This window comes from Hylobates moloch, unplaced genomic scaffold (assembly GCF_009828535.3).
Source record: "Hylobates moloch isolate HMO894 unplaced genomic scaffold, HMol_V3 SCAFFOLD_12, whole genome shotgun sequence".
Lineage (NCBI taxonomy): Eukaryota > Metazoa > Chordata > Mammalia > Primates > Hylobatidae > Hylobates > Hylobates moloch.
In genome coordinates this window covers 34,282,546-34,307,652 of record NW_026652287.1, presented here as the reverse complement: position 1 = coordinate 34,307,652, position 25,107 = coordinate 34,282,546, and the positions used below count along the sequence as shown (strand labels likewise).

At 53.9% G+C, this 25,107-nt stretch overlaps 3 protein-coding genes across 4 annotated transcripts; all 3 read right to left on the bottom strand.

Annotated features, from left to right (window-relative positions):
• Nucleotides 1-448: 448 nt before the first annotated feature.
• Nucleotides 449-18,118, bottom strand: ETFB (electron transfer flavoprotein subunit beta). Its single transcript, XM_032169080.2, has 6 exons — nt 17,998-18,118; nt 8,595-8,753; nt 8,136-8,294; nt 5,329-5,391; nt 1,927-2,085; nt 449-661 (listed from the first exon to the last, which is right to left on the bottom strand). The coding sequence occupies exons 1-6, from the start codon at nt 18,052-18,054 to the stop codon at nt 491-493; spliced, it is 768 nt and encodes a 255-aa protein (XP_032024971.1). The 5' UTR covers nt 18,055-18,118; the 3' UTR covers nt 449-490.
• Nucleotides 18,119-18,704: 586 nt separating this feature from the next.
• CLDND2 (claudin domain containing 2) lies at nt 18,705-20,741 on the bottom strand. Its single transcript, XM_032169111.2, has 4 exons — nt 20,123-20,741; nt 19,620-19,760; nt 19,192-19,311; nt 18,705-18,949 (listed from the first exon to the last, which is right to left on the bottom strand). Exons 1-4 carry the CDS (start codon nt 20,289-20,291, stop codon nt 18,876-18,878), a joined length of 504 nt encoding a protein of 167 aa, XP_032025002.1. The 5' UTR covers nt 20,292-20,741; the 3' UTR covers nt 18,705-18,875.
• Nucleotides 20,742-23,590: 2,849 nt separating this feature from the next.
• On the bottom strand, nt 23,591-24,758 carry NKG7 (natural killer cell granule protein 7). 2 transcript variants are annotated; one of them, XM_032169102.2, is made up of 4 exons: nt 24,350-24,758; nt 24,132-24,278; nt 23,911-24,045; nt 23,591-23,807 (listed from the first exon to the last, which is right to left on the bottom strand). In XM_032169102.2, exons 1-4 carry the CDS (start codon nt 24,504-24,506, stop codon nt 23,749-23,751), a joined length of 498 nt encoding a protein of 165 aa, XP_032024993.1. In that variant the 5' UTR covers nt 24,507-24,758; the 3' UTR covers nt 23,591-23,748. The 2 variants fall into 2 exon arrangements, with proteins under 2 accessions (XP_032024993.1, XP_032024994.1); XM_032169103.2 differs by lacking the exon at nt 23,591-23,807 and having other exon boundaries at nt 23,815-24,173.
• Nucleotides 24,759-25,107: the final 349 nt, after the last annotated feature.

Sequence of the window (25,107 nt, the reverse complement as noted above, 5' to 3'; positions counted from 1 at the left end):
ACACTAAGTTTTGATTCTCTATGGCTTGTCTGTCTCACACCAGAACCACAGCTTCTGGCCTCATTCTCTCCTGTGTCCCTGCTGAGACTGGGGACACAAGAGACAATGAGTGTCCTGCAAACATCGTGGATAAAAGCCCTTCTTCTCACCTACCTCACTGATATTTGTGTTCCAACACTCAACTTGGAAGTCATCTCCTCGGGAAATCTCTGACCCCACGGGCTGGGCCAGGCCAGGTCCCCCAGTTGGGTTCCCACGGGCCCAGTGTGCCTCCACTTCTAGCATACTTCACCCCGAATTACAGCTGCCTTTGTCCTCATTGTCCCCCGCATCAATACAGAGGCTCCTCATGGGCAGGGACTGGATCCACAGGGCCTGGCACACAAAAGACTCAAGTAAATGTTGAATGAACCAAATAATGGGTCTCTAGGAAATAAGTTAACAGAGATAGATGTTGAGAGTCAGTTTTATTGCCATCTCTGGGAGGGGCTCAAATCCGCCCGATCTCCTTCAGCTTGGCCACCAGGTCCTCAGTGGTCTCCACCTTGACGCCGGCTGTGCGCTGGGGCGGGTCCTCCACACTGATCACAGAGAGCTTGGAGGTCAGGTCCACACCCAGATCCCCAGGCTTGATCACCTCGATCTTCTTCTTCTTGGCTTTCTGCACATGGGAAGCCATTGTTCACAGGGCTGTGGAACTCCTGCCACCCTCCTGCCACCTCCTTCCCATGGGTGCCAGGCCTGCAGACCAGTCCCATGGGCTGAACCCTCTGGACCCACCCACTGGCCAGGACACACGAAACTTCTCACAGGGCCACACCTGGTGTGGACAACTCCTGCTGGCTAGGAGGCCCTGGGAGGCCCAACTACTGCAGCAGTCCTCCTTTAGGTAACCAAATCAGGAAGCCCTTCACTGGCTGCAACAGACTGGCAAACCCATCCTTTTGGTAGTAATGACTCAGTGGACTTTTGGTTGAGATGGCATGCTGAAGGCTCCCAATAGGCTGAGATGATGCACTGAACCCTCCCTATAGGCTGAGATGATGCACTGAACCCTCCCTATAGGCTGAGATGATGCACTGAACCCTCCCTATAGGCTGAGATGATGCCCTGAACCCTCCCTATAGGCTGAGATGATGCGCTGAACCCTCCCTATAGGCTGAGATGATGCACTGAACCCTCCCTATAGGCTGAGATGATGCACTGAACCCTCCCTATAGGCTGAGATGATGCCCTGAACCCTCCCTATAGGCTGAGATGATGCGCTGAACCCTCCCTATAGGCTGAGATGATGCACTGAACTCTCCCTATAGGCTGAGATGATGTAGTGAACACTCTGTAATGGCTGAAATGACTCACTGAACCCTCCCCATTAGTTTAGATGATCCAATGAACCCTCCCTGTTGGCTGAGATGAATATTCTCTATTGGCTGAGATGACCCACTAAACCGTTAATATTGGCCAAGATGACCCAGTGACCCATCCTACTGGCCATGATGATTAGTGAACTCTACCTGTTAGCCAACAGACCCCATGCACCCTTCCTAGTTAGCCAAGATGATCTACACGGTAACTTCACATTGGCAAAAATTACCAAGGGGACCCTCCCTAATGAACCAAGATGACCCAGTGAACTTGTTCCACTGGCTGGAATGACAAGGGGAACACTTTCTGCTGCCCAGCGAAGCCTTTCTACTGGCCTAGATACCAGCAAGCCCTCCCTGCTAGCCAAAGCAGCCCCCATGAACTCTCGGTATTGGCAGAGATGACCCAGCAAACTCTATCAGCCAAACTCCAGGTGACGGCTTCCTGTGCACGAGACCTCCTTTGGATCCTTCCCTCCCCATGTGCGACCACGGGGGGGCACTGGGCTGGCAACGTGCTTGCCACCCCCAGGCTCTCAGTGCCCGCTGGCCAGGGGCTCACCATGATGTTGGGCAGCGTGGCGTAGCGGGGCTCGTTGAGCCTCAGGTCAGCTGTCACCACAGCTGGCAGCTTCAGGCGCAGGGTCTCCAGGCCCCCATCGATCTCCCGCTCCACTTTCAACTTGTCCCCCTCCAGCGTCACCTGGGAGGCGAATGTGCCCTGAGGAGGGACAGTGGAGGAGGAGAGTGGGTGAGGCTAATTCAGCTCCAACCCGAGCAAGTACACTTATGCCACTACTGAGTACACGCACGGACAAGTGAATGAATGAGGGAGCGAACAATGCAGGGTCCCATGAGGTTCAGAATCGACCTTGTACACCTGGGAGAGGGTCTCTTTCCTTTCCCTGAGAGCCACGGTGTATGTCCTGATGTCCTATGTCCCGATGCTGCCAGTGAGGCCTCCCTGCCTTCCTGATAGTGAACATGTACTGCGTGCTGGGCCCTGTGCTAAGCAACTGATGTGTCAAATCATCGAATCCTCGCAGGAACTTTATGAGGTAAATGTTATTATCCCCACTTTACAGATGAGAGAAACTGAGGCAGCAAGATTCTGAGTTACATGCCACTGCCACCCACAGCTGGTAAATGCAAATGCTGACAATCTGGCTCCCAACAGTCCCCCGTGAGGCCCCTCCACTGGGCAGACAACAAAACTGTGTGTGTCCACACCAGTCCTTAAACCACCTTCTGGGACCCCATCCTCTAGCCAGCTCCCTCAGTCCTGAATCGACATTTCCTCCCCTGGTAACTGATGCCACCTACACTCCTCTTTGTCTAATGAATTTTCTCCCTGTCCACTTATTAACTGGACACATTTTTCAGGTCTTAGTGTGAACATCACATCCTTTCATTCACAACCTCCTCCTAGTGCCCTTATGAGCCTGCCCCTGGAGACACACTGTGAACATGACCAGTGAAGCACCAGCTTGGGTGGGCTCATATTCTGCCAGAGAAGACAACCAGTCACCAGGGAAAAACACACACACACAAATGAGATCATTTCCAATCAGAAGGAATAAGAAGAAAATAAGACACATGATATGAGAGCAAGAAGGGCACAGTGTTGGAGAAGCTAGTCAGACAGTGATAAATGCTTTGAAGATAAAACAGGATAATGGTTTTGAATGTGTTGTCCCATCCAGTAGCCACTGGCCGCGTGTGGCTGCCCAGCCAGTGCAGCTGAGGAATGAATTTTTAAACTTTATTTAAATTTAAATACTGATAATTTGGCCAGGTGCAGTGGCTCATGCCTGTAATCCCAGAACTTTGAGGGGCCAAGGCGGGTGGATCACTTGAGGTCAGGAGTTCGAGATCAGCCTGGCCAACATGGCGAAACCCTGTCTCTACTAAAAATACAAAAATTTTCCAGGCATGGTGATGCGTGCTTGTAATCCGATCTACTCGGGAGGCTGAGGCAGGAGAATCACTTAAATTCGGGAGGCGGAGGCTGCAGTGAGCCAAGATCATGCCACTGCACTCCAGCCTGGGGACAGAACAAGACTCTACCTCAAAAAAATAAAAATAAATAAATACTGAGAATTCAAGATACATTATCATGATTGTGGTGATGATTTCATGGATGTAACACATATCAAAACTTATCAAATTTTGGAGGGCTGAGGTGAGCAGATTGCTTGAGCCCAGAAGTTAAAGACCAGCTTGGGCAACATAGTGAGACCCCCATCTCTATCTAAATGAAAGTGTTTAAGAAAAGCAAACTTAACAAATTGTGCAACTTAGACATGTGCAGTTTATTGTAGGTAAATAACTCAATGAAGCTGTTTTAAAAAAAAAAAACACAGATACCCAATGCAGTTACTGGAAATGCAGTTACTAGAAAACTTTTAAGTTTGTTTTGAACAACTTGGGTGTGTAAATCTATTTCCACTGTCATCTTTAGGAACGTGTTTCTCATAGAAATTTAGCACCTGAATTGAGATGTGCTGTAAATATAAAATACATGCTGAATTTTGAAGATTTAGTACAAAGAAAATCCAAAAAACGTAAAATACAGATGGTTCCTGACTTATGACAGTTTGAATTAAGATTTTTCAGTTTTCCGATGGTGTGACAGTGGTAAACATTCAGTAGAAACCACACTGCCAGTGTCTGTACAACCATTCCGTTTTTTTAGTTCCAGTACAGTATTTGATAAATTACATGGGATATTTAGCACTTCATTATAAAATAGGCTTTATGTTAGATTATTTTACCCCACTGTAGGCTAACGTTAAGTGTTATGACATGTTTAAGGTAGGCTGGGCTCAGCTATGATATTTGGTAGATTTAGCATATTAAATGCATTCTTTCAGTTACAATATTTTCAGTTTATGATGGGTTTATCAGGACGTAATCCCATTGCTTGTAGAGCATATGTATCTTAATATTTTTTATGTTGATTACATGCTAAAATAATATTTTAGACATAACGGAGTGAAATAAAATATAATTTTGTCTGTTTCTTTTTACTTTTTTATGTAGCTGTGAAAATTTTTTAATTTGCCTATATGCCTTGCTTCTTTTTTTTTTTTTTTTTTTTTTTTGAGACAGGGTTTCCCTCTTTCACCCAGGCTGGAGTGCAGTGGTATGATCACAACTCACTGCAGTCTCGGCCTCCTGAGCTCAAGGGATCCTCCCACCTCAGCCTCCTGAGGCTGGGACTACAGGCATGTGCCACCACACCCAGCTAACTTTTCTTTTTTGGTAGAGATGGGGTCCAACTATGTTGCCAAGGCTGGTCTCGAACTCCTGGGCTCAAGTAATCCTCCCACCTTGGCCTCCCAAAGTGCTAGGACTATAGGTGTGAGCCACTGTGCCAAGCCTGCATTTCTTTTTTCTGAGACGGAGCCTCCCTCTGTTGCCAGGCTGGAGTGCAGTGGGGTGCGATCTTGCCTCACTGTAACCTCTGCCTCCCGAGTTCAAGCAATTCTCCTCCCTCAGCCCCCCGAGTAGCTGAGACTATAGGCGCACGCCACCACACCCAGCTAATTTTTAAATTTTTAGTAGAGATGGGCTTTCAACATGTTGACCAGGCTGGTCTCAAACTCCTCCTGACCTCAAGTGATCCGCCTGCCTCGGCCTCCCAAAGTGCTGGGATTACAGGCACGAGTCACCATCCCTGGCTCCAGTCTGCATTTCTATTGGACTGGCAGAGACGGGGATTGGGAAACCTGGAATTGAGGGGGTGGGCCTGAGTATTTCACGTAGGATGGCAAGAAAGGCCCCTTTGAAGAGGTGATACCTCAGCAGAGACCTCAAGGAGGGGAACAAGAAAGCCATGAGGCAATCTGAGGGAACAGTGTTCCAGGAGGAGAGAACAGCAAATGCAAAGGCCTTGAGGCAGAAATGAAGTTTGAAGGATGAGGGCCTGGCCCTCAGCAGGTGCTCCCCACTCCAGTCTCACCTGTGGCCAGTCGAGAAATCCAGCTGTCATCTGCCCTGTCTGGTTACAGTCATCATCGATGGCCTGAATGGGGAGAGAGAGAAGACTGTATGACAATCAGTGGAGCTCATGGACCATTCGGGCCTCTGTCTAGAACAGGGGTTGGCAAACTTTTTCTTTCTTTTTTTTCTCTTTGAGACAGAGTCTTGCTCTGTCACCCAGGCTGGAGTGCAATGGTACGATCTTGGCTCACTGCAACCTCCGCCTCTTGGGTTCAAGCAATTCTCCTGCCTCAGCCTCCTGAGTAGCTGGGATTACAGGCACCCAACACCACGCCCAGCTAATTTTTGTATTTCTAGTAGAGACAGGGTTTCAACATGTTGGCCAGGCTGGTCTTGAACTCCTGACCTCAGATGATCCCCCAAAGCTCTGGGATTACAGGCATGAGTCACCGCACCCAGTCGGGCTGGCAAACTTTTTCTATAGTGGAACAGATGTAGTAAATATTTTAGGCTTTGCAGGTCATACGGTCTCTGTCACAGTGACTCAGGTCTGCTGTTGTAGTGCACAGGCAGCCGTAAATAATATGTAAATGAATGTATGTGGTGATGTTCCAATAAAGCTTTATTTACAAATCAGAGGTCGCTGTGGGCCATAGATCACTGACTTTTGGTCTAGAACGATCCCCTCACTTGGGCCCAGAGATAAGCAGCCACTTGTCCAGGGACATGTGGGGCCATCTGGAATCCCTGTCGCCAAGTCTCTGCCCTCTGTATAAAGCCTCTCAGGAGTCCTGCCCTATGTGGCCCCTGGGCAGCTGCATGAACAGGATCTGGGCCAGCGAGGACATTCTAGCCCCAACCCAGTGATTGGTTCAGGGAGGGGCACATGACTCAAGCTGCACCAAAGAAGTGTCAGCCCTGGGAGTTTCCTGGAGCCCTTGGGAAAGAAGCTCCTTTCTTTCTGCTGGGGTCACTGGGCTGGTGGGATCTGAGCCTGGAGATGCAGACAGTGAAGCCAAGGTAGAGGGGGCCCTACAGCTCATAGGTGACCCTGGATCAAGCTGTGCCTGAAGCCCCTGATTTACGTGAGATAATAAATTCGCTTTCTGGCTTAAGCCAGTTTGAGTTGTGAATCTGCTTCCTAGAACAAACAGCATCCTGACCAGTTCATCCGGCATTTCCCCAGCTGGAGGCCCTGGCCCCAGGAACTGTCCCTGGCCCGGGACAGGTAGGACATCGGAGTCTGAGAACCACCAGCAAATGCAGGGGGCTGCAAAGGCCACGCTTCCAACACCTCGGCCTCTGCAGCCCCACCCAGGCCCTGCCTTTTTGGCCTGTTCTCCGGGTAGGCCCTTCGGCTGCAGTTGACTGTCTGTACTGTGATGCCCCTGCTGTTGGTAATCTCTTTCTGTTTTCTTCTGACTTTCTCAGGGCTGGGCAGGATACCCAGTGACCTACCTGGACCCACCAGCCTCCACTTTGTCCCAGAACTGACCTGGCCCTGGGATCCCCATCTCTCTCCGGGGGCCCCAGCTCTACCTGAGCCTGCTGTGCTCTGCTGTCTCCACACTCTGCTTAACATACCTTGCAGTCTTTGGCCTTCCTTCTCAGCCTCCATCCCTAATTCCCTGCCTCTTCTCACTCCCGTCTGCCTGTGGCTCTTCTGACATCCCTCTTCTGCCCCTTCCCTGGTTGAGGCCATGAGGTTTGTCCTCAAATGAGATGAGCTACCCCTGAGGAGAGGTGGTGCCTCAGGGTCTCCTGGGGCAGATGAGCCCCATGTACCTCTGTCTCAGTGGGGAGCACCAGTGTGGCAGGGAGGGTTCTGGTCGGGTCCTCACCCAGCCCTAACCTCCTTCCCTAACTCCTGGCCTCCAATCTCCCCTTCCAGTCCATTCTCAAAGTCCAGGGGGACTCTTTCTGCACCTAGTGCTGATCCTGCCTGTCTTCTGCTCATAGACCTCCCATAGCTCCCCAGTGCCCTCCAAAATTCTTAAGTCTCTGTTTCAAGCCCAGGCCTGTCTTCTGAACCTGCATCGATGTCTCCTGGGTTCTTCACACACCCCATGTAGGATCCTCCTCTAACCTCCTGTTCTTCCTGGGTTTCCCACCTGTGTTACCACGGCAGACCCAGGCACTGTCCTTGCCTCCTCCCTGCCCTCCCTCCCCATGCTAAGCCCAGTCTCTCCTGCCACATCATGTCTCTGCTCTGTCCTGTCACCTTTGGCCGAGGCCTCATTCTCCCCACGTGACCATCACCTCAGCCTCCCAGCCTCTAAACTCACCTAAAAGGATCTTTCTTCTTTTTTTTTCTTTTTTTTTTGAGACAGAGTCTCGCTCTGCTCCCAGGCAGGAGTGCAGTGGTGCCTGATGTGCAGTGGTGCGATCTTGTATCACTGCAACCTCCGCCTCCCAGGTTCCAGTGATTCTCCTGCCTCAGCCTCCCAAGTAGCTGGGATTACAGGCAGGTGCCACCACACCTGGCTAATTTTTGTATTTTTAGAAGAGATGGGGTTTCACCATGTTGGCCACGCTAATCTCTAACTCCCAACCTCAAGTGATCCGCCCGCCTCAGCCTCCCAAAGTGCTGAGATTACAGGCATGAGCCACTGTGCCTGGCCCAAGAGGATCTTTGTAACCCCCAGAGGGACTCTGTCCTCCCTGTTCAAACTCTCTGTCAGGAGGGTCAGCAAAGTCCCAAGCTGCTCAGCCTGGAGTGGCTGAATGCCCTGGTCCTGGCCACCTGCTGTCTCACCCCGTATCTCCACCACCCTCCTCCCAAGCAGGGATGAGCAAGGGGGCACAGGGAGGGCTGACCACAGCTACCTGTTTGCCCAGCAGCACTAGGTCCACCTTCTCCTTCTCTGCCAGCTTGGCCAGGACCCGAGCCACCTGCAGGGGACCCAAGCGTTCTGCTTCTGCTGGGGGCACCTCCACGTGGATACCTCGGTCTGCACCCATGGCCAGGGCAGTACGAATGGTCTCCTGCCAAGGACAGAGGGGCTTGACTTGGCTGCTATCCTCAGGGGGACCTAGGAGTCTGGCCCCCAGCCCCTTCTCCCTCAGACCCAAGAGTCCAGGCCCCCATCCCCTCCTCCCTCAGACCCAGGAGTCCAGGCCCCCATCCCCTCCTTCCTCAGACCCAGGAATCCAGGCTATCAGCCCATCCTTGCTCAGACCCAGGAGTCCAGGACAAGCCCCTCCTCCCTCAGACCCAGGAGTCCAGGTCCAGCCCCTCCTCCCTCAGACCCAGGAGTCCAGCCCCGTCCCCGAGACCCCGAGCACCTGGCACTGTGCAGGCCCACAGCTGACGGCGATGACCTCCTTCACCAGCTTCTTCTCCTTGAGCCGCACAGCCTCCTCCACTGCGATCTCACAGAAGGGGTTCATGGAGTGCTTCACGCCATCCGTGACCACACCGGTTCTGTCAGGCTTCACTCGGATCTACTCAGCAGGAGGGGAGGGGGCGGGGTCAAGAGGAAACAGGCAAGAAGGTGGGGGCCTCAGCGCCAACCCTCTCCCAGGCTGGATGAGGACAACAACAGCCTGGAAAGGGGCAGGGCCTTGTCCAGGGTCACACAGCTCCAGGGACAGAACTGGGTTAGAGTTTGTAGGCAGGGGCAGGTCACCCTGTCTCCTTCTCTCATCCAGCCATTCCTGGGTACCAGGGACATCTGACTTGATCATCCCTACTGTGTCACTGCTCCTCTCAGGCCTGAAAGACTGTTTCTCAAATTTACAGCATTTATGGTAACCCACAGTGAGAGGTGCATTTTACCATATCTCCAAGTGTATATAAATACATAACACACTGATACATAAATACAAATGAGGAGAAGAAAAGGAAAAATCAGTTAGGTAGACAGTTAAGGCTGGTCCTCAGAGAAGCAGCCTGCCTGAAAAATCACAGCTACAGGCAACAATAGAGCAGCCTGGGGAAAACTCAGGCTGCACCTGCACAGACAAGCAGGCAGGTCCAGCACAGAAGCCTTTTGTTCTTTGTGTGATTGACAGGCTCCCAGGAAAAGTTCCCTCCCCTTTTCAGGCAAGTATATGGTGGTCTCTGTAGGAACTTGCACAGGGAGGGGTGGAGCTTACCTAAAACAAACCCACGGTTACACAAACAAGAGAAGCGGAGCTTTGTGCTTGCCTAAAGATGTACCCACAACTACATAGATAACGGGGAGTTATGCAGATAGCTTTACAGATAAGATACTCAAACAGCTACAGAGATGAGAGGAGTTTTTTATAAAAGCTTTTGGAATCAACTGTAAAAATGGCAACCTGCGGCCGGGCGCGGTGGCTCACGCTTGTAATCCCAGCACTTTGGGAGGCCGAGGCGGGCGGATCATGAGGTCAGGAGATCGAGACTACGCTGAAACCCCGTCTCTACTAAAAATACAAAAAATTAGCCGGGCGAGGTGGCGGGCGCCTGTAGTCCCAGCTACTCGGGAGGCTGAGGCAGAAGAATGGCGTGAACCCGGGAGGCGGAGCTTGCAGCCTGGGCGGCAGAGCGAGACTCTGTCCCAAAAAAAAAAAAAAAAAAAATGGGGCAACCTGCTTGGGCTCCTCTGTCCTCTGCAGAGAGCTTTCTTCTTTTGCTTATTAAACTTTCACTCCAACCTCACCCTTTGGGTGGTCTATGCTCTTTAATTCTCTTGGTTGTGAAACAAGCTCGGATAACACCTTAGACAACATGTGACCCTGACCTGTTTCACAAATGCCACTGCAGTGTAAGGGTCAGTGACCAATACTTACCCTGGCTACACACACACCATACCCTGACATTTTCTACCCTTTTTCAGAAAAATGCCAGCCCTCTGCCTGGATGTCATGATCACACATGGTCACAACCTAATTTGGAAAACATCAGCACCAAAGACCTCTTTGCTAAACAGACAAGGGAGGTAAGGGAGGTGGGTGGCAAACCCCACCCATTTGCTTCTGCACATCGTTTTTGTCTCTCCTGGGCCCCACTGTGCGCCTGGCTCTGAGTTGGATCCTGGGGACACCATCGTGTGCCAGGGAGAGAGGTTTCCAGTGTAGACCAGGGTGTAGCGTGAACCACTAACCACTCTCCTATTAGTTTCTCTCAGCTGCCACAACAAATCACCACATACTTGGTGGCTTAGAATCTTACAGCTCTGGAGGCCAGAAGTCCAAAGTCAGTGTCACCAGGGTGAGACCAAGGGGTCTGCAGGCCCCGGGGGCAACATGTTTCTTGCCTCCTCTAGCTTCTGCTGACACTCCCTGGCTTGTGGCTCCATCGCTTTATCTTCAATGCCAGCACCCTCAGCTCTGTCTTCACGTGGCCTTCTCCTCTCTCTGTGTCTAGTCTCCCTCTGTCTCTCTCTTATAAGGACTCTTGAGATGGCATTTAGGGCCCACCTGAATAATCCAGGATAATGCCCCCATCTCAAGATGCTTAACTTAATCACATCTGCAAAGACCGTGTTTCTATATATATATATATATATATATTTTTTTTTTTTTTCTTTTTTTAGATGGGCTCTCACTCTATCGCCGAGGCTGGAGTACAGTGGTGAAATCTCAGCTCACTGCAACCTCTGCCTCCTGGGTTCAAGCAATTTGCCTGCCTCAGCCTCCCAAGTAGCTGGGATTACAGGCATGCATCACCACGCCCAGCTAATTTTTGTATTTTTAGTAGAGACAGGGTTTCACCATGTTGGCCAGGCTGGTCTCGAACTCCTGACCTCAGGTGATCTGCCCTCCTCGGCCTCCCAAAGTGCTGGGATTACAGGCGTGAGCCACCATGGCCAGCCTGCAAAGACCCTGTTTCTAAGTGATTTCCCCTTCTCAGGTGCCAGGGATTGAAACCTGGCTGTTTTGGAGGGCTATTTCTTGGCCCACCACAATCCTCTTTGTTTTCTTTCTTTTTTTTTTTTTTTTTTTGAGACGGAGTCTTGCTCTGTCGCCCAGGCTGGAGTGCAGTGGCACAGTCTCGGCTCACTGCAAGCTCCGCCTCCCGGGTTCATGCCATTCTCCTGCCTCAGCCTCTCCGAGTAGCTGGGACTACAGGCGCCCGCCACCGCGCCCGGCTAATTTTTTGTATTTTTAGTAGAGACGGGGTTTCACCATGGTCTCGATCTCCTGACCTCGTGATCCGCCCGCCTCGGCCTCCCAAAGTGCTGGGATTACAGGCGTGAGCCACCACGCCCGGCCCTTTCTTTTTTTTTTTTGAGATGGAGTCTTGCTCTGTCGTCCAGGCTGGAGAGCAGTGGCATGATCTCGGCTCACTGCAACCTCTGCCTCCCCAGTTCAAGCGATTCTCCTGCCTCAGCCTCCCGAGTAGCTGGGATTACAGGCGCCTACCATCACGCCCAGCTAATTTTTTGTATTTTTAATAGAGACAGGGTTTCACTATGTTGGCCAGGCTGGTCTCGAACTCCCGACCTCCAGTGATCCACCCACCTCGGCCTCCCAAAGGCAGGGGATTACAGGTGTGAGCCACCGCACCCAGCCCAACCTGAGTTTTTATAAGGTCATTCTGGATTCTTGGTGGAGAAAATTGGAAAAGGATGAGAGGAAGTGGGGAGACAGCTGGGTGGCTGTTTGTCACCAAAGTGAGAGGTGACAGTGGCTCAGACAGCCGTGACAGCAGAGACAGATGCAAGAGGTCTCTGGAGGTGCAACTGACAGGCCATGGTGTGCGATGGGAAGATGACACCAAAGAGTGGCTTCTAGTCAGTACATCAGCCTGAGCCGGGAAGATGGCGAGTTTGGTTTGGGGCACAAATGTTTAAAAAGCCTCCAAGGACATCCAGAGAAGGCTTGCTAGGGAGCTGCCCCATTCGGCCCGGGGCCTGCCCTCTTTCTCTTCTCCCGTGTGGCCGCCACCCAGGGCTTGGCCAGAGCAGATCTTGGGTGGCAGCTGGGCCCGGTGAGGACACTGGCACACTCTTGCTATTTCCCTGCCCCTTTTTCTCTGGGGCTGTGGGTCTAACTGTTCCTCCCACAGGCAGGACAGAATCCGAGATGAGAAGGTGGGACCCATAAGGGGCTTCCCACTCTGGCTGTGCCTCATGGAGAGGGTAACATTAAAAGATGGAGGATGGAGACAGGGCGCAGTGGCTCATGTCTGTAATCCCAGAACTTTGGGAGGCCAAGGTGGGAGGATCGCTTGTGCCCAAGAGTTCGATACTAGCCTGGGCAACAGGTTCTACAAACAACAACAAAAACAAAAACAAAAACAGCTGGGCGTGGTGGCTCATGCCTGTAATCCCAGCACTTTGCGGGGCTGAGGTGGGTGGATGGATCACTTGTGGTCAGGAGTTCGAGACCAGCCTGGCCAACACTGTAAAACCCCGTCTTTACTAAAAATACAAAAATTTGTCAAGCGTGGTAGCATGTGCCTGTAATTCCAGCTACTTGGAAGGCTGAAGCAGGAGAATCGCTTGAACCCAGGAGGTGGAGGTTGCAGTGAGCAGGATCACACCAATGCACTCCGGCCTGGGTGACAGACCAGATTCTGTCTCAAAAAAAAAAAAAAAAAAACAAAAAATTTTTAAAAAGCAGCCCTGACCCATGCAGACGAGTCAAGGGTTTTATATGCATTAACTCATTTGACCAGCCTAATAGCCTGTGAGGTTGGTTACTGCCATTACCAGTCTCATTTTACAGATGAGGCAACTGAGGCACAGAGAGGCCAAGTGCCTTGGCCAGGGTCACACAGCACAGAAGTGGCAGGACCAGGGGTCTAACCCCAAATCTGTCTTGGGAATTGTGAGACTCTGAAAGAGGCTACGTGTGCCCACGGCGTTAGGAGAGCCAGTCTTCCTATTTGTTGTCCACTGTAGGCAAGAGGGATTTTCTTCTCTTCTTGAATTCTCTTTTCTTTTCTCTCTCTCTTTCTCTCTTTTTGATATGGAGTCTTGCTCTGTCACCCAGGCTGGGGTGCAGTAGTATGATCTCGGCTCACTGCAAACTCCGCTTCTGGGTTCAAGCGATTCTCCTGCCTCAGCCTCCCCAGTAGCTGGGACTACAGGCGCCCGCCACCACGCCCAGCTAATTTTTGTATTTTTAGTAGAGACAGGGTTTGACTATGTTGGCCAGGATGGTCTTGAACTCCTGACCTCGTGATCCGCCCACCTCAGCCTCCCAAAGTGTGCGTTTACAGGCGTGAGCCACCAGGCCCAGCCTTTCTCCTGGGGTCTTGAAAGAGGCCCTGAAGGTTAAGCTTCATCAGCTTCCTGGAAAATGTAACCCTGGACAGGACAGGGTGTTACTGAGTTGCCAAATACCTATTAAAATGCTAGATACACGCACATACCCAGAAACATGCACACAGCCAGACACACATACACACTCACACACACACACACACGAATACACTCTGAGCACAGCATTTGTTATGTTTTGAATAAATGACTAACTAAACTTCCTTACTACTACTCCCAATAAAAACACTTATTGCAGCTGGTCACAGTGGCTCACACCTGTAATCCCAGCACTTTGGGAGGCTGAGGCAGGCGGATTACCTGAGGTCAGTAGGTCTAGACCAGCCTGGCCAACATAGCAAAACCTCATTTCTACTAAAAATACAAAAATTAGCCAGGCGTGGTGGCTCACACGTGTAATCCCAGCTACTCAGGAGGCTGAGGCAGAATTGCTTACACCCGGGAGGTGGAGGTTCCGGTGAGCTGAGATCCTGCCACTGCACTCCAGCGTAGGCAACAGAGATAGACTCCATCTCAAAAAATAAAACAAAACAAACCCTGTGTGCCAGGCACTGTTCCAAGGGCTTATTTGATTTTCATTACAACTCAATAAAGTAGATAGTACCATTATCCCCATTGCACAGAGGAGAAAAATGAGGCTCAGAGTGGTGAAGTAATTTCCTCAAGGTCACACAGCAGGAAGTGGACGTAGGCGCTGGGCTCGGAGTCTGAGGTCTGCACTATTCTAGTAGTGCACCCACTGTCTCAGGAAGCAGTGACCGTATCTAACTGTCTTCCCCACACCTGGAGCTCAAATTCCAGAAGGGGTGACAGACACCAGAGCAATCAATATGTAAACGACACTGTGGATTACAAAGTGTCCACACCAGCTTCCCTCTGGGGACAAGCTGGGCTCTCAGAGGGTGCCCCTGCTCCCACCTCTTTCATGGAGAATGTGAGCCACTCCCTCCACTCAGGTTGGCTCCTTGAACTTTCATCTCCAGCAAACAGACTTTCCTCTCCATTCCTAGTTGCAAAGCACAGGGGAAAACACAGCAAAACACAGGGACTCTGGGGCCTATGATTTTAAGGAGGCAAACAGGGAAGTCCTCCCAGAGAAGGTGATGTTTGAGCAACGAGGTGAAAGAGGTCACGGAGTGAGCATGTGATTCTGGGAACAGAGGTGGATCAGACATGGCCCCTCTCTGCAGGGAGCTACCAGCCTGGGGATGATGGAGTAGGGCAGTGGGGAACATGGGGTAAACAGAGGATCCCAATCCAGTCTGGCGAGGGCTGATAGAAGCAAACCTAGGGACTGCAGAAGCCCCCAGGGATATACCAAGGCAGCCTGAGGGTGTAGGGTCAGGGGCTTCCTGGAGAAGGCCATGCCAGAGAGAATCACTAAATTGTTTGCTTTTTTTTTTTTTTTTTTTTTTTGAGACTGAGTCTAGCTCTGTCACCCAGGCTGGAGTGCAGGGACACAATCCCGGCTCACTGCAACCTCTGCCTCCCAGGTTCAAGCGATTCTCCTGCTTCAGCCTCCCGAATAGCTGGGACTACAGATAATGTGCCACCATGCCTGGCTAAATTTTTTATTTTTAGTAGAGATGGGGTTTCACCATGTTGGCCTGGTCTCAACTGATCCACTCGCCTCGGCCTCGCAAAGTGCAGGGATTAGAGGTGTGAGCCACCGTGCCTGGCCAAGAATCACTAGATTTTGATATAATCCATGAGTTGGAGTTGGGCAGGACAAAGGACAGAAAGCAGAGGTAGGAGGGTGGTGCTGGAAGAAGGCATGGAACAGGTGAGCCACGGCCTGGTCTGTCAGGACAGGAGGAGCAGGTCACAGTGGCGGAAGCACAAAGGGTAAGGGAGGGTCCAAGGAGGGAAGTGGACGGCTGAAGCAGACCATGAAGAGGAGGCTGGACCACAAAGCATCCTAAATGCCAGGCAGAGGGGCTGCGACTCTGTCCTGAGGGTGCAGGGGAGCCACAGGCAGGCTGGGAGCAGGGGAGAGCAGGGTCAGCTGTGGGTGCAGAAAGGCCCCTAAGGCTGGGTACAGGTGGGCTGAGAGGGAGAGACTGGGAGTGAGGGAGGACCAGGGTGAGGGTCCAGGTGAGACAATGAGACTAAGAGACAATAGGGCAAGAAGGGCGGGGGGTGGAGAACTGACAGCTTTGGGAGAAAGGAAAGGGGGTGGGACAGTACCCAGGTCTAATCTGGTGTTGAGGAAGCTGGCAGGGTCTGAATCATTTATTTGTTCTGAAAAGGACAGACACATCCAGTAAGACAGGATGTAATGCAGCTCCCTGCGGCACTGCGGGAGGGGAAGGCAGCACCCTCTGGAAAGGACAGTAGCCGATTCAACGCAGCCTTCACACTTCCCCTCTGTTCTCTCCCTGAGCACACCAGAGACATCCACGTGCCAGGCTCTGTGCTGAGTGATGCTGGGACCAGAGCTGAGTCAAACGTGGGCCTGCACTGTGGGGGAGACGGATCCAACCCCAGACATGCCAGGCGGGGAAGGCCAGGGCTGGGATAGAGAGAGGAGGCCCAGGGAGCTGTAGGAGTCCAAAGACGTGAAGGTAATGAACAGTCAGAGCCTGGAGGAAACCAAGTGTTGGGTCCCAGGACCCCAAGAGGAATGTGTCTCAAAGGGGCTGGAGGCGACATCCCTGTCATGTGCTGCCAGAAGTGTCATTAGGACAGGGGGCATTAAGGGAGATGGGAGAGCAGAGTCTAGAGCCAGACTTGCCTGGGGTTTTGATTGTAACTCTGCCACTTACTGGCTGGGAGATCTGACAGGCCTCAGTTTCCTCATCTATCCAATGGAATTAATAATACAAAGGGTCGGCCAGGCACGGTGGCTCACGCCTGTAATCCCAGCACTTTGGGAGGCCGAGGCAGGCGGGTGGATCACCTGAAGTCTGGAGTTTGAGACCAACCTGACCAACATGGTGAAACCCCATCTCTACTAAAAATACAAAAAATTAGCCAGGCGTAGTGGCGCATGCCTGTAATCCCAGCTACCTGGGAGGCTGAGGTAGTAGAATTGCTTGAACTCAAGAGGCGGAGGTTGCAGTGAGCCAAGATTGCGCCACTGCACTCCAGCCTGGGCAAAAAGAGCAAAACTCCGTCTCAAAAAATAAAAATAAATAATAAATAGGCTGGGCCTGTAATCCCAGCACTTTGGGAGGCCGAGGCGGGTGGATCATGAGGTCAGGAGATCGAGACCATTCTGGCTAACACAGTGAAATCCCTGTCTCTACTAAAAATACAAAAAAATTAGCCGGGCGAGGTGGCGGATGCCTGTAGTCCCAGCTACTGGGGAGGCTGAGGCAGGAGAATGGCATGAACCCCGGGGGGCGGAGCCTGCAGTGAGCCGAGATCGCGCCACTGCACTCCAGCCTGGGCGACAGTGAGACTCTGTCTCAAAAAAAATAAAATAAAATAAATAATACAGAGGGTACTGAAAGGACTGAATGGGTTAATCTCTGCAAAGGACTTGGAACGATGCCTGGCACATAAGTACCCACTAAATGCTGGCTGCTATCATCACTGACACTTTCATGCTCAAGTCTGGCTCCTGTACCCTCTTCCCCAGCCCACTCCCTAAGCAGGCAGGGGCAGTATCAGTGTCAACTTTGTGACCCTGGTTTTGCCCACCCTGAGGTCTCCAGGGTGCCAGGCCCCGCACTAGGTAATGCTGGGGACACGGAGGTAAGTCCCCAGGCTGATGGGAAGGACAGACATGGACAGACAGTCACCATCTTCAGTCCAGTTCAGGCCAAGCATTGAGAGAAACGGGCCTGAGAGACCGTGTCTGATTCACCTCTGTCCACACCAGCTTCCCTCTGGGGACAACAAGCCAGGCGCTCAGAGAGGGCCCTCCCCCACCTCTTTCATGGAGAATGTGAGCTACCCCCAGCTCAGTCAGGTTGGCTCCTTGAACTTTCATCTCTAGCAAACACACTTCTCTCTCCCTAGCTAGAGCCTCCTGGCTCACCCTGTGGCTATGGAGGGTGGAAAGCAGCTTCTGGGGCCCCACGGGACCCTGTCTGACTCCCTCTATAGCACATTTCGGGTAATATAATAGAACAACGGTAAGCAATGCAGCCCAGTGGGTGAAAGCAGTCAGAGGAACCTGGATAGAACTCTCGGCTCTGCCCTCCTCTAGCTGGGCGACCTCTCTGTGCCTCAGTTTCTCCGTGCGTTAAACAGGGATCATGACTTCTTCCAGTGGGTAAGAAATGGAGAAAGCAACTCACTCTGAACAGTTATCAAGAGAGTGAATCCAGAACGAGGGAAAAGAGAACATGGCCGTGACCCCGGAGGGATCGGATGTTAGAACTTCACTCTTGGATTTTTGCCCTCAGGTGTGACTTTGACGTTTGGGGATTAAAGCGGCAGAGGTCGGGGGTTACGAGAAGACCCCCACCCAGTGTGCGCTCGTGGCCCCGGAAGCACACGGCTGCGGGACTCAGGGATGTGGGAGAGGGGAGCCCGGTCACCTTCACGGCGTAGTCGATGACCCTCTTGACAGCTACGAGCGCGCGCAGCTCCGCCATCTTCCCGCCGCAGCCACCTACAGGGTCAGCCCGCACCCTCAGCCGCTCGGTCCAGACGTCCCACCACTACTCCCCCCACGCCCCCGCGCCCCTCTCTGCGCCTGTGCGCAGCAAGGTCAGCCAGTCAACCGCTGCAGAGACCGCCTCCCCGACAGAGGACCAATCGAGAGACCGGAGGGAAGGGAGGTGGGGCAAGCAACGCAAACCAATGGGAAGTGGATCTCGGGGAGCAAGCGGGACCCGGAGAGGGAAGGAAAGGCCTGGCGGAGAGGGCAGGGCAGAGAACTAGGGGAAAGGTCGTGCACTGGAGGGAAGCGCGCCCGGAGTTTATAGATCCTCCCAGTCCTATAAACGCTTCCCGGTATCCCCGGATCTGGTCTCCCTCTCCAGATCCCCACTTCTTCCCGGCCTCTCCAAGTCGCGGTACTGGTATTCCCACGCCTCTGAATCCTCGCGCGTCGGTCTCTCCACTCTCTCCATTCCCGTGTTCCCTGTCCCTTCTATATCCGTATCCTCCCCTGTCCGTGTCTCTGCTTCACCTCCATGTCGTCCCCACAGCCTCTTCATACCCTCTCCAAAAGCCCACGTCCCCTCCTGGCCCCGCCCCTCCCACATGTCCCTGTTCCCATTCCAATCCATGGATACTTGTGTCTCCACGTCTGTGTCTCCCCGTCTCCACGTTCCCTATAGGTTCATGTCCTTATGTCCTCCCTGAGCCTCTATGCAACCCCGTGCCTGCGTCCGCACGACCCCCCAGAAAAGCACGCGGAGCCGCAGCGCTAAAAAAGCCGTTCCTTTATTCTGCCCCAGGCAGGCTGCAGTCACAGACACACGGGGAATCCACTGATGGCGTCGGTGCTCTGCATGATCATGTCTGCCAGCAGAAAGCAGAAGCCTGGGGGGACGGGGGGCGCGGGGCGGGGAGAGGAAGGTGGGCCCTGGGGCGGATGGCCGGGAGGGCCCCGGGGACTGGGGTTTGGGGCTCCAAGGGGGTCTCTGCCGGGTCTGCGGGCGTCGTTAGTGTGTTGGGGAGTCCCTGAGAGGTCCCCGGGGTTTCCTGGGAGGGCAGCTGGGGAGCCTCTAGGGTGAGGGTCTTCTGGGCAGTCTCCTCCACCCTCTTCCCGCTGTCCAGGTTACCCGCGAGAATTGAGAAGGGTAAGGCCAGCCACCCAGAAAAATAGGACCAAGACAAGAAGACGTTGTTCTTCCACGCATTCTTCACCGTGTAGCCTATCAAGGCGGTCAGCAGCAGCAGTCCTGGGCCCCGCCCAGCCGCAAGATGAGCTAGCTGGGCCTAGTCGGGCTGCACCCAGGCCACGCCCCTTCAGACCCGCCCCTTCCATCAGACCACGCCTATCGCCTCTCAGCCCGCCTCTGGCCCAGGCCCCTTCCTGCGCCTCCCGCGCTGAACTCTGTCTCGAGCCCCGCCCACCTCTCTCGGCTTCTTCCAGCCCCGCCCCTCGGATCCCGGCCAAGTACCTCAAGCCCCTCCTCTGGTGACCAGACCCCCTCCATCACCCAGGGCCCGCCCCTGCCTGCCGGCCTGGGGCGGGCTGCAGTCTCACCGCCGAGGAAGAGGAAGGCGCTCGTGGTCTGGCCCCGCAGCGACTCGCCCTCGTGGCACCGAATCCGCAGTCCCATCACCATGCCCACCACGCCGACACCCACCGCCAGCACCATGCACGCCCCAGTCACCGCCAGCGTGGCTGGGGAGAGCGGGCACCGCCCCAGTCGCTACGGGTTCGGCCGCAACCGGAAGCTCTCCTGTCTCCTGCCCCCAACCCGGTGTGTGGCCAGGAGCCGAGCTCCCCACGACCAGGACTCAGGCGTTTGGACGGAGACTTGGAGGTCACATCAGGACCTGCGGTTACTGCCGCTACCGGGACGGGGAGGGGGTCGGGGACAAGCCCACAAGTCGAGGGGCGGGGTTCGTGGCGGCCTCGGCCGACCAGGGACAGCTGCAACTGAGCCCGGAGTGGAAGGGGTGGCGTCTCGCCATGGGCCCAGCTGTGTCCCGAGCCCTGGGGGTCTGAAATGCCCTCTGACATCTAGGCGGGCGGAGCCTCACTCTGGCAGGGGATGCTGGAGCAGATGCCATGGTTGCATTCCTGCCACAGGCCACTGTGGCCCTCTTGTTGGCGGGTCCAGTAGTTGGTGGCCGTGGAGAGCACCATGAGGACGTTGGCCACGAGGCTGAGCAGAATGCCCCCACTCTGGAGCCTCCGTTTCACCCCCATGCCACTGAGGCTGCAGCCGGGGGCCACAAGGGCAGGATGGGCCCAGACCCTTCCTACCCGGAGGCCCCCAGCTTAGGAGCCCGCTTCCTCCACACTCTTCCCCTAGTACTCCTGCCTGAGGTCCTTGCTTCTGGGGACCTGAAGACCCCCCTCCCTCAACAACCCTGCCTGAGGACCCACAACCTCCTCCCTCCAGACCTCGTTTCCCTTACTGGGGACCTTGAGACTTCCCCTGAGAGGCCTCTGAGACCTTCACAGGCTTTGCTTTGAAGAACCTGTCTTCCCAGAGACCTCCCCCAACAGCGGAACACCCCTTCAGCCTGTTCAATGTCCTCCCCAGACACCCCTCCACACGCCCACCTAAGTGACTCACACCCAGCACCCCAGGGCTCCTTAGACACAGAGACCAGAGAGATGGGGGGAGGGAGGCTGGGTCTCTGTGAGGCTGGGGATTCCAGAACCCCCTCCCCCAGTGGCTGTTTAAAGGGATAATCACTCTCCCCAGCACCATACACATACACCCCCTCAGCTCTCAACTGAGTGACTGCTTAGATTCAGACCGCAGCTTTGGGGGCCATTACATGGTAGGCCAAGTCCTTCTTTTATCATTATTTTTTGAGACAGAGTCTTGCTCTGTCGCCCAGGCTGGAGTGCAGTGGTGCGATCTCGGCTCACTGCAACCTCCACCTCCTGGGTTCAAGCAATTCTTCTGCCTCAGCCTCACAAGTAGCTGGAACTGCAGGCACGCACCACCACATCTGGCTAATTTTTGTATTTTTAGTAGAGACGGGGTTTCACCATATTGACTAGGCTGGTCTCAGACTCCTGACCTCGTCATCTGCCTGCCTTAGCCTCCCAAAGTGCTGGGATTACGGGCGTGAGCCATCTCTCTCTCCCAGGCTGGAGTGCAGTGGCACCATCACAGCTCACTGCAGCCTTGAACTCCTGGGCTGAAGGAAACCTCCTGCCTCAGCCTCCCGAGTAGCTGGGACTACAGGCATGTGCCACCACACCTGGCTAGTTTTCTTAAGATTTTTTATAGAGATGGGGTCTTGCTATGTTGCCCAAGCTGATCTCAAATTCCTGGGCTCAAACGATCCTCCTACCTCCGCCTCCTAAAATGCTGACATTATGGGTGTGAGCCACCACTCCTAGCCCTTTCTTAGAAACTTCTCTTTCCCTTGGCCGGGCGCGCAGTGGCTCACACCTGTAATCCCAGCACTTTAGGAGGCCGAGACAGGCAGATCACCTGAAGTCAGGGGTTTGAGACAAGCCTGACCAACATGGCAAAACCCCGTCTCTACTAAAAATACAAAAATTAGCCAGGCTAGCCGGGGGTGATGGCGGGTGCCTATAATCCCAGCTACTTGGGATGTGAGGCAGGAGAATCACTTGAACCCGGGAGGTGGAGGTTGCAGTTAGCTGAGATCGTGCCACTGCATTCTAGCCTGGGCAACAGAGCAAGCCTCCATCTCAAAAAAAAAAAAAAAAAAGACAAAATTAGCCAGGTGCGGTGGCGCACGCCTGTAATCCCAGCTACTCGGGAGGCTGAGGGAGGAGAATTGCTTGAACCTGGGATGCGGAGGTTGCAGTGAGCCAAGATCACACCACTGCACTCCAGCCTGGGTGACAGAATCAGACTCTGCCTCGGCCAGGCACGGTGGCTCACGCCTGTAATCCCAGCACTTTGGGAGGCCAAGGCGGGTGGATCATGAGGTCAGGAGATCGAGACCATCCTGGCTAACATGGTGAAACCCCGACTCTACTAAAAATACAAAAAAGTTAGCCAGGCATGGTGGCAGGTGCCTGTAGTCCCAGCTACTTGGGAGGCTGAGGCAGGAGACTGGCGTGAAGCTGGGAGGTGGAACTTGCAGTGAGCCGAGATCACACCACTGCACTCCAGCCTGGGCAACAGAGCGAGACTCCATTTCAAAAAAATACATAAATAAACTTCTCTTCCCTTGACATTCTAGGCACCCCAGAAGCTCTCCAGGTCCCCAGCTGTCTGGCTGCAGACTTCTTCTCCTCTGCCTTCTCCCCTTCACTTGTAAATCTGGGTATCCCTTGAAGCTCCACCCTGCACTCCCTTGCCAGGCAAGCCTCCTCACTGCCAAAGTTTCAGTGCTCCTTAATGCTCCATCCAAAACTCCGTCTCCAGCCCAAGGTCTCTCCCCTGAGCCCAACTCAAGTTCTCACCTGCTCCTGGCTGCCCCTCAGGGCCTTAATAGTCAACCATATTCCAACTGAGCTTAGTGTCTTCCACCATATTAGGGATGGCCCTGCCATCCCCTCCAGTTCATCGAGCCAGACCCTTGGGTGCTGTCCTCGCCTTCTTCTTGCCCCTCACCCTGAAAAGCCTTGGGTCCCCAAGTCCTGCTCCTCCTGCCCCTGAATCTGTCTGGCTCATTCCCTCCTTTACTGGTCCCAGGTCAGGCCTCATCATGTCCCACCTGTTGCATTGCCAAGTTCCTCCCTGACCTTCTGGCCTCCCCTCCATGTCTACAGGGGGGTCTTTCTGGCACCCAGAGCTGACACTGTCCCTCCCCTGCCCACAGTTTTCTCCCAACTCCCCATCATGCTCAAGAGAAAGTCCAGCATGACATTAGAGGCCACAGCCCCCACCTGCCTCTCCCTCTTCATTTTCCATCCCCCGCCACCCACATTCTATATCCTGGCCATAAATTACCGTTCTTCATCCCCACAAGACTCCTGACTTTTCTGCACACTCATCTTTGGGCCCCTCTGCCTGGATATTACCTTTCACTGGCCCTTAAGAAGGGCTAAATGTTCTCTCTCCAGAAAAGTCATCTCCATCCCTCCACAATATGGTCAGTCTTTTTCCGGCATTCTCCCTGCACTGGGACTGCTGTCTGGCCTGTATTAACTGCTTCTGGTCTGTAAGTGCCTCCTTCCCACCACCCCACAGACTGAGCCCCTGGTGGGCAGGGCCTGGGTCTGACCTGTGCCAGTGTCCCCAGCATGGGGAAATGTGCAAAGAGAACTGACTGAGTGCAAGGAAGGGCCGAGTTCTGGCAGGGGGGACAACATCAGAGAGGGAGAGAGAAGGAAAGAGAGCCAGCTAAAGGGAGAAAGACACAGGGAGAAAGAAAAGTGCTGGAGAAGGGGAGACATAGACACGGGTTGGAGCCTGTGTCCACACGGGCCAGGCACTCGCACTGGGCAGGAGCGCCCTGCAGGCTGGTTGGCCTGGTGGGCCCTCACCTTCCCTTGGTGATCTACCATGGAGCTGGCAGATAGTTGGCTTATGCCTTGGCAGAATTAATCTCAGAATAACCAGATTCCAGCCAAATTTTGTTGAATGAATGAAGAAACAAGAGGAGGGGCTGGGGAAGGGCTGGAAGGGCGGGGCGGATGTAGGACCAGACTTTCCTGAGGCTCCAGATAAGGCCTTTGGAATACAATGCTCAAAACTCATCTTGCCACTCTTGCCTTCTGCTCACAAGGTTTCATAGCCAGGACGGGGACCGCCACAGTGAGCACCCAGGCTCAGGGCACCTGGGGGGCCAGAAAGAGTTTAAGCACTTGCCCCTGCCCTCTGTCCTCAGGGCCCCCAACTGCACCATCCCAAGCTCCCCAGGGCAGTGGGCAGGATAGTCACCTGTGCAGAGTAAGAGGATAGCTGAGACCCAGCCCAGGTAGAAGGACCAGGAGAAGAACGTCTGGGTCTGGGGGTCTGGAAGCTGGTCCCACCGCTCGCTGGTGTACACCGCCATGGCCACTGCCATGGAGAGGGCTGGGGACAAGGACAAGAGAGATGGCTCAGCCCCTCGGCAGGAATTCGCTGGCTGCCGATGCCCCAGTCCAGTCCAGAGTCCTTACCTGCAGCAAAGGCTGCGGTGGTTGAGACAAGGTGGCCGTGGCCTGGGGCGGACAGTGAGGGGATGCAGGACAGGACCAGGAAGCTCACGCACACCAGGCCCCACAGAACAGCCATAATGCTGAAGGTCTGCGTCACGTGGATGTAGCCTGATCGGGAGAAGACCACTGAGCGCCCATCCCTGCTGGCAACCCCTCTGTAGGACACCCATTCCCCTTACCTGCTATTATGTCCCCATGCTCTGTTGGCCAGAGGCCCGAGTGAGCTGAGTGGGTGGGACCCACAGCCTCAAACCAGAAATCGGTGCTCAAAGCAATCAGGCAGAACATCAGGCCCAGGAAGCCCACAAGCAGGGCCAGGGACCGGCAGGGCTCCATGGGGGTAAGCTCAGGGCTTCTGGGTCCTGGCGGAAGAAGAGGCTGCTGATCAGACCCTTGAATCTCAGAGAGAAGGAGGCTGTGCACCCAGACTCCTGGGTCCTCAGAGCTCAAGAAAGAGAGACCAGCAAGCAGTCGGGGCAGTGAGGGGTCCTGCGCTTTGTCAGATGAGGCTGGTTTGGTTTCACACAGTTCCCGGTAGCTTTTCACATACCCTCCCTTCCTGGATTGCACAGGCAACGTCCTCCCTCCCCTCCCCGGGGTCCGGCTCCCCGCTTAGTGTGTGGTGGGGGAGGGCACTGAGGGTGCCAGATCATCAGTGGTTTGGGCAGTGGTTTAGAACTTGCCTCTGTCACAGGTTCTACAGCTCCCACCCGTGGAGCCTTCAACACCAAGTCAGGGCTTCCTGGAAGAGGTGAGAGAGAGAGAGGCTTGGGGGCCCTGAGGTGGGAGGAAGCCAATCAGGCTAGAGTGTGCGTTAAGGGGGAGGGCAGATGTGGCTGGAGGGGACAGCTGGGGATGTGTCATGCTTTCCTGTGGGTTCTGCAGTCTTCCATTCTGGGAGAGGAAGGCCCCAAGTCTAGGGTCTCTACTAAAGGAG

Coding starts and splice junctions, on each gene's coding strand:
- CLDND2 (XM_032169111.2), bottom strand. CDS start 20,291: ATGGGGGTGAAACGGAGGCTCCAGAGTGGGGGCATTCTGCTCAGCCTC. Junction 19,312..19,619: donor CGCCTTCCTCTTCCTCGGCG/GTGAGACTGCAG, acceptor GGCGGGGCCCAG/GACTGCTGCTGCTGACCGCC. Junction 18,950..19,191: donor ACCCTTCTCAATTCTCGCGG/GTAACCTGGACA, acceptor CCGTCCCCCCAG/GCTTCTGCTTTCTGCTGGCA.
- NKG7 (XM_032169102.2), bottom strand. CDS start 24,506: ATGGAGCCCTGCCGGTCCCTGGCCCTGCTTGTGGGCTTCCTGGGCCTG. Junction 24,279..24,349: donor GCATGGGGACATAATAGCAG/GTAAGGGGAATG, acceptor TCTCCCGATCAG/GCTACATCCACGTGACGCAG. Junction 24,046..24,131: donor CACCGCAGCCTTTGCTGCAG/GTAAGGACTCTG, acceptor CCTTGTCCCCAG/CCCTCTCCATGGCAGTGGCC.
- ETFB (XM_032169080.2), bottom strand. CDS start 18,054: ATGGCGGAGCTGCGCGCGCTCGTAGCTGTCAAGAGGGTCATCGACTAC. Junction 8,295..8,594: donor GTGGGCCTGCACAGTGCCAG/GTGCTCGGGGTC, acceptor TGTCCTTGGCAG/GAGACCATTCGTACTGCCCT. Junction 2,086..5,328: donor GATTTCTCGACTGGCCACAG/GTGAGACTGGAG, acceptor GTCCCTCCTCAG/GGCACATTCGCCTCCCAGGT.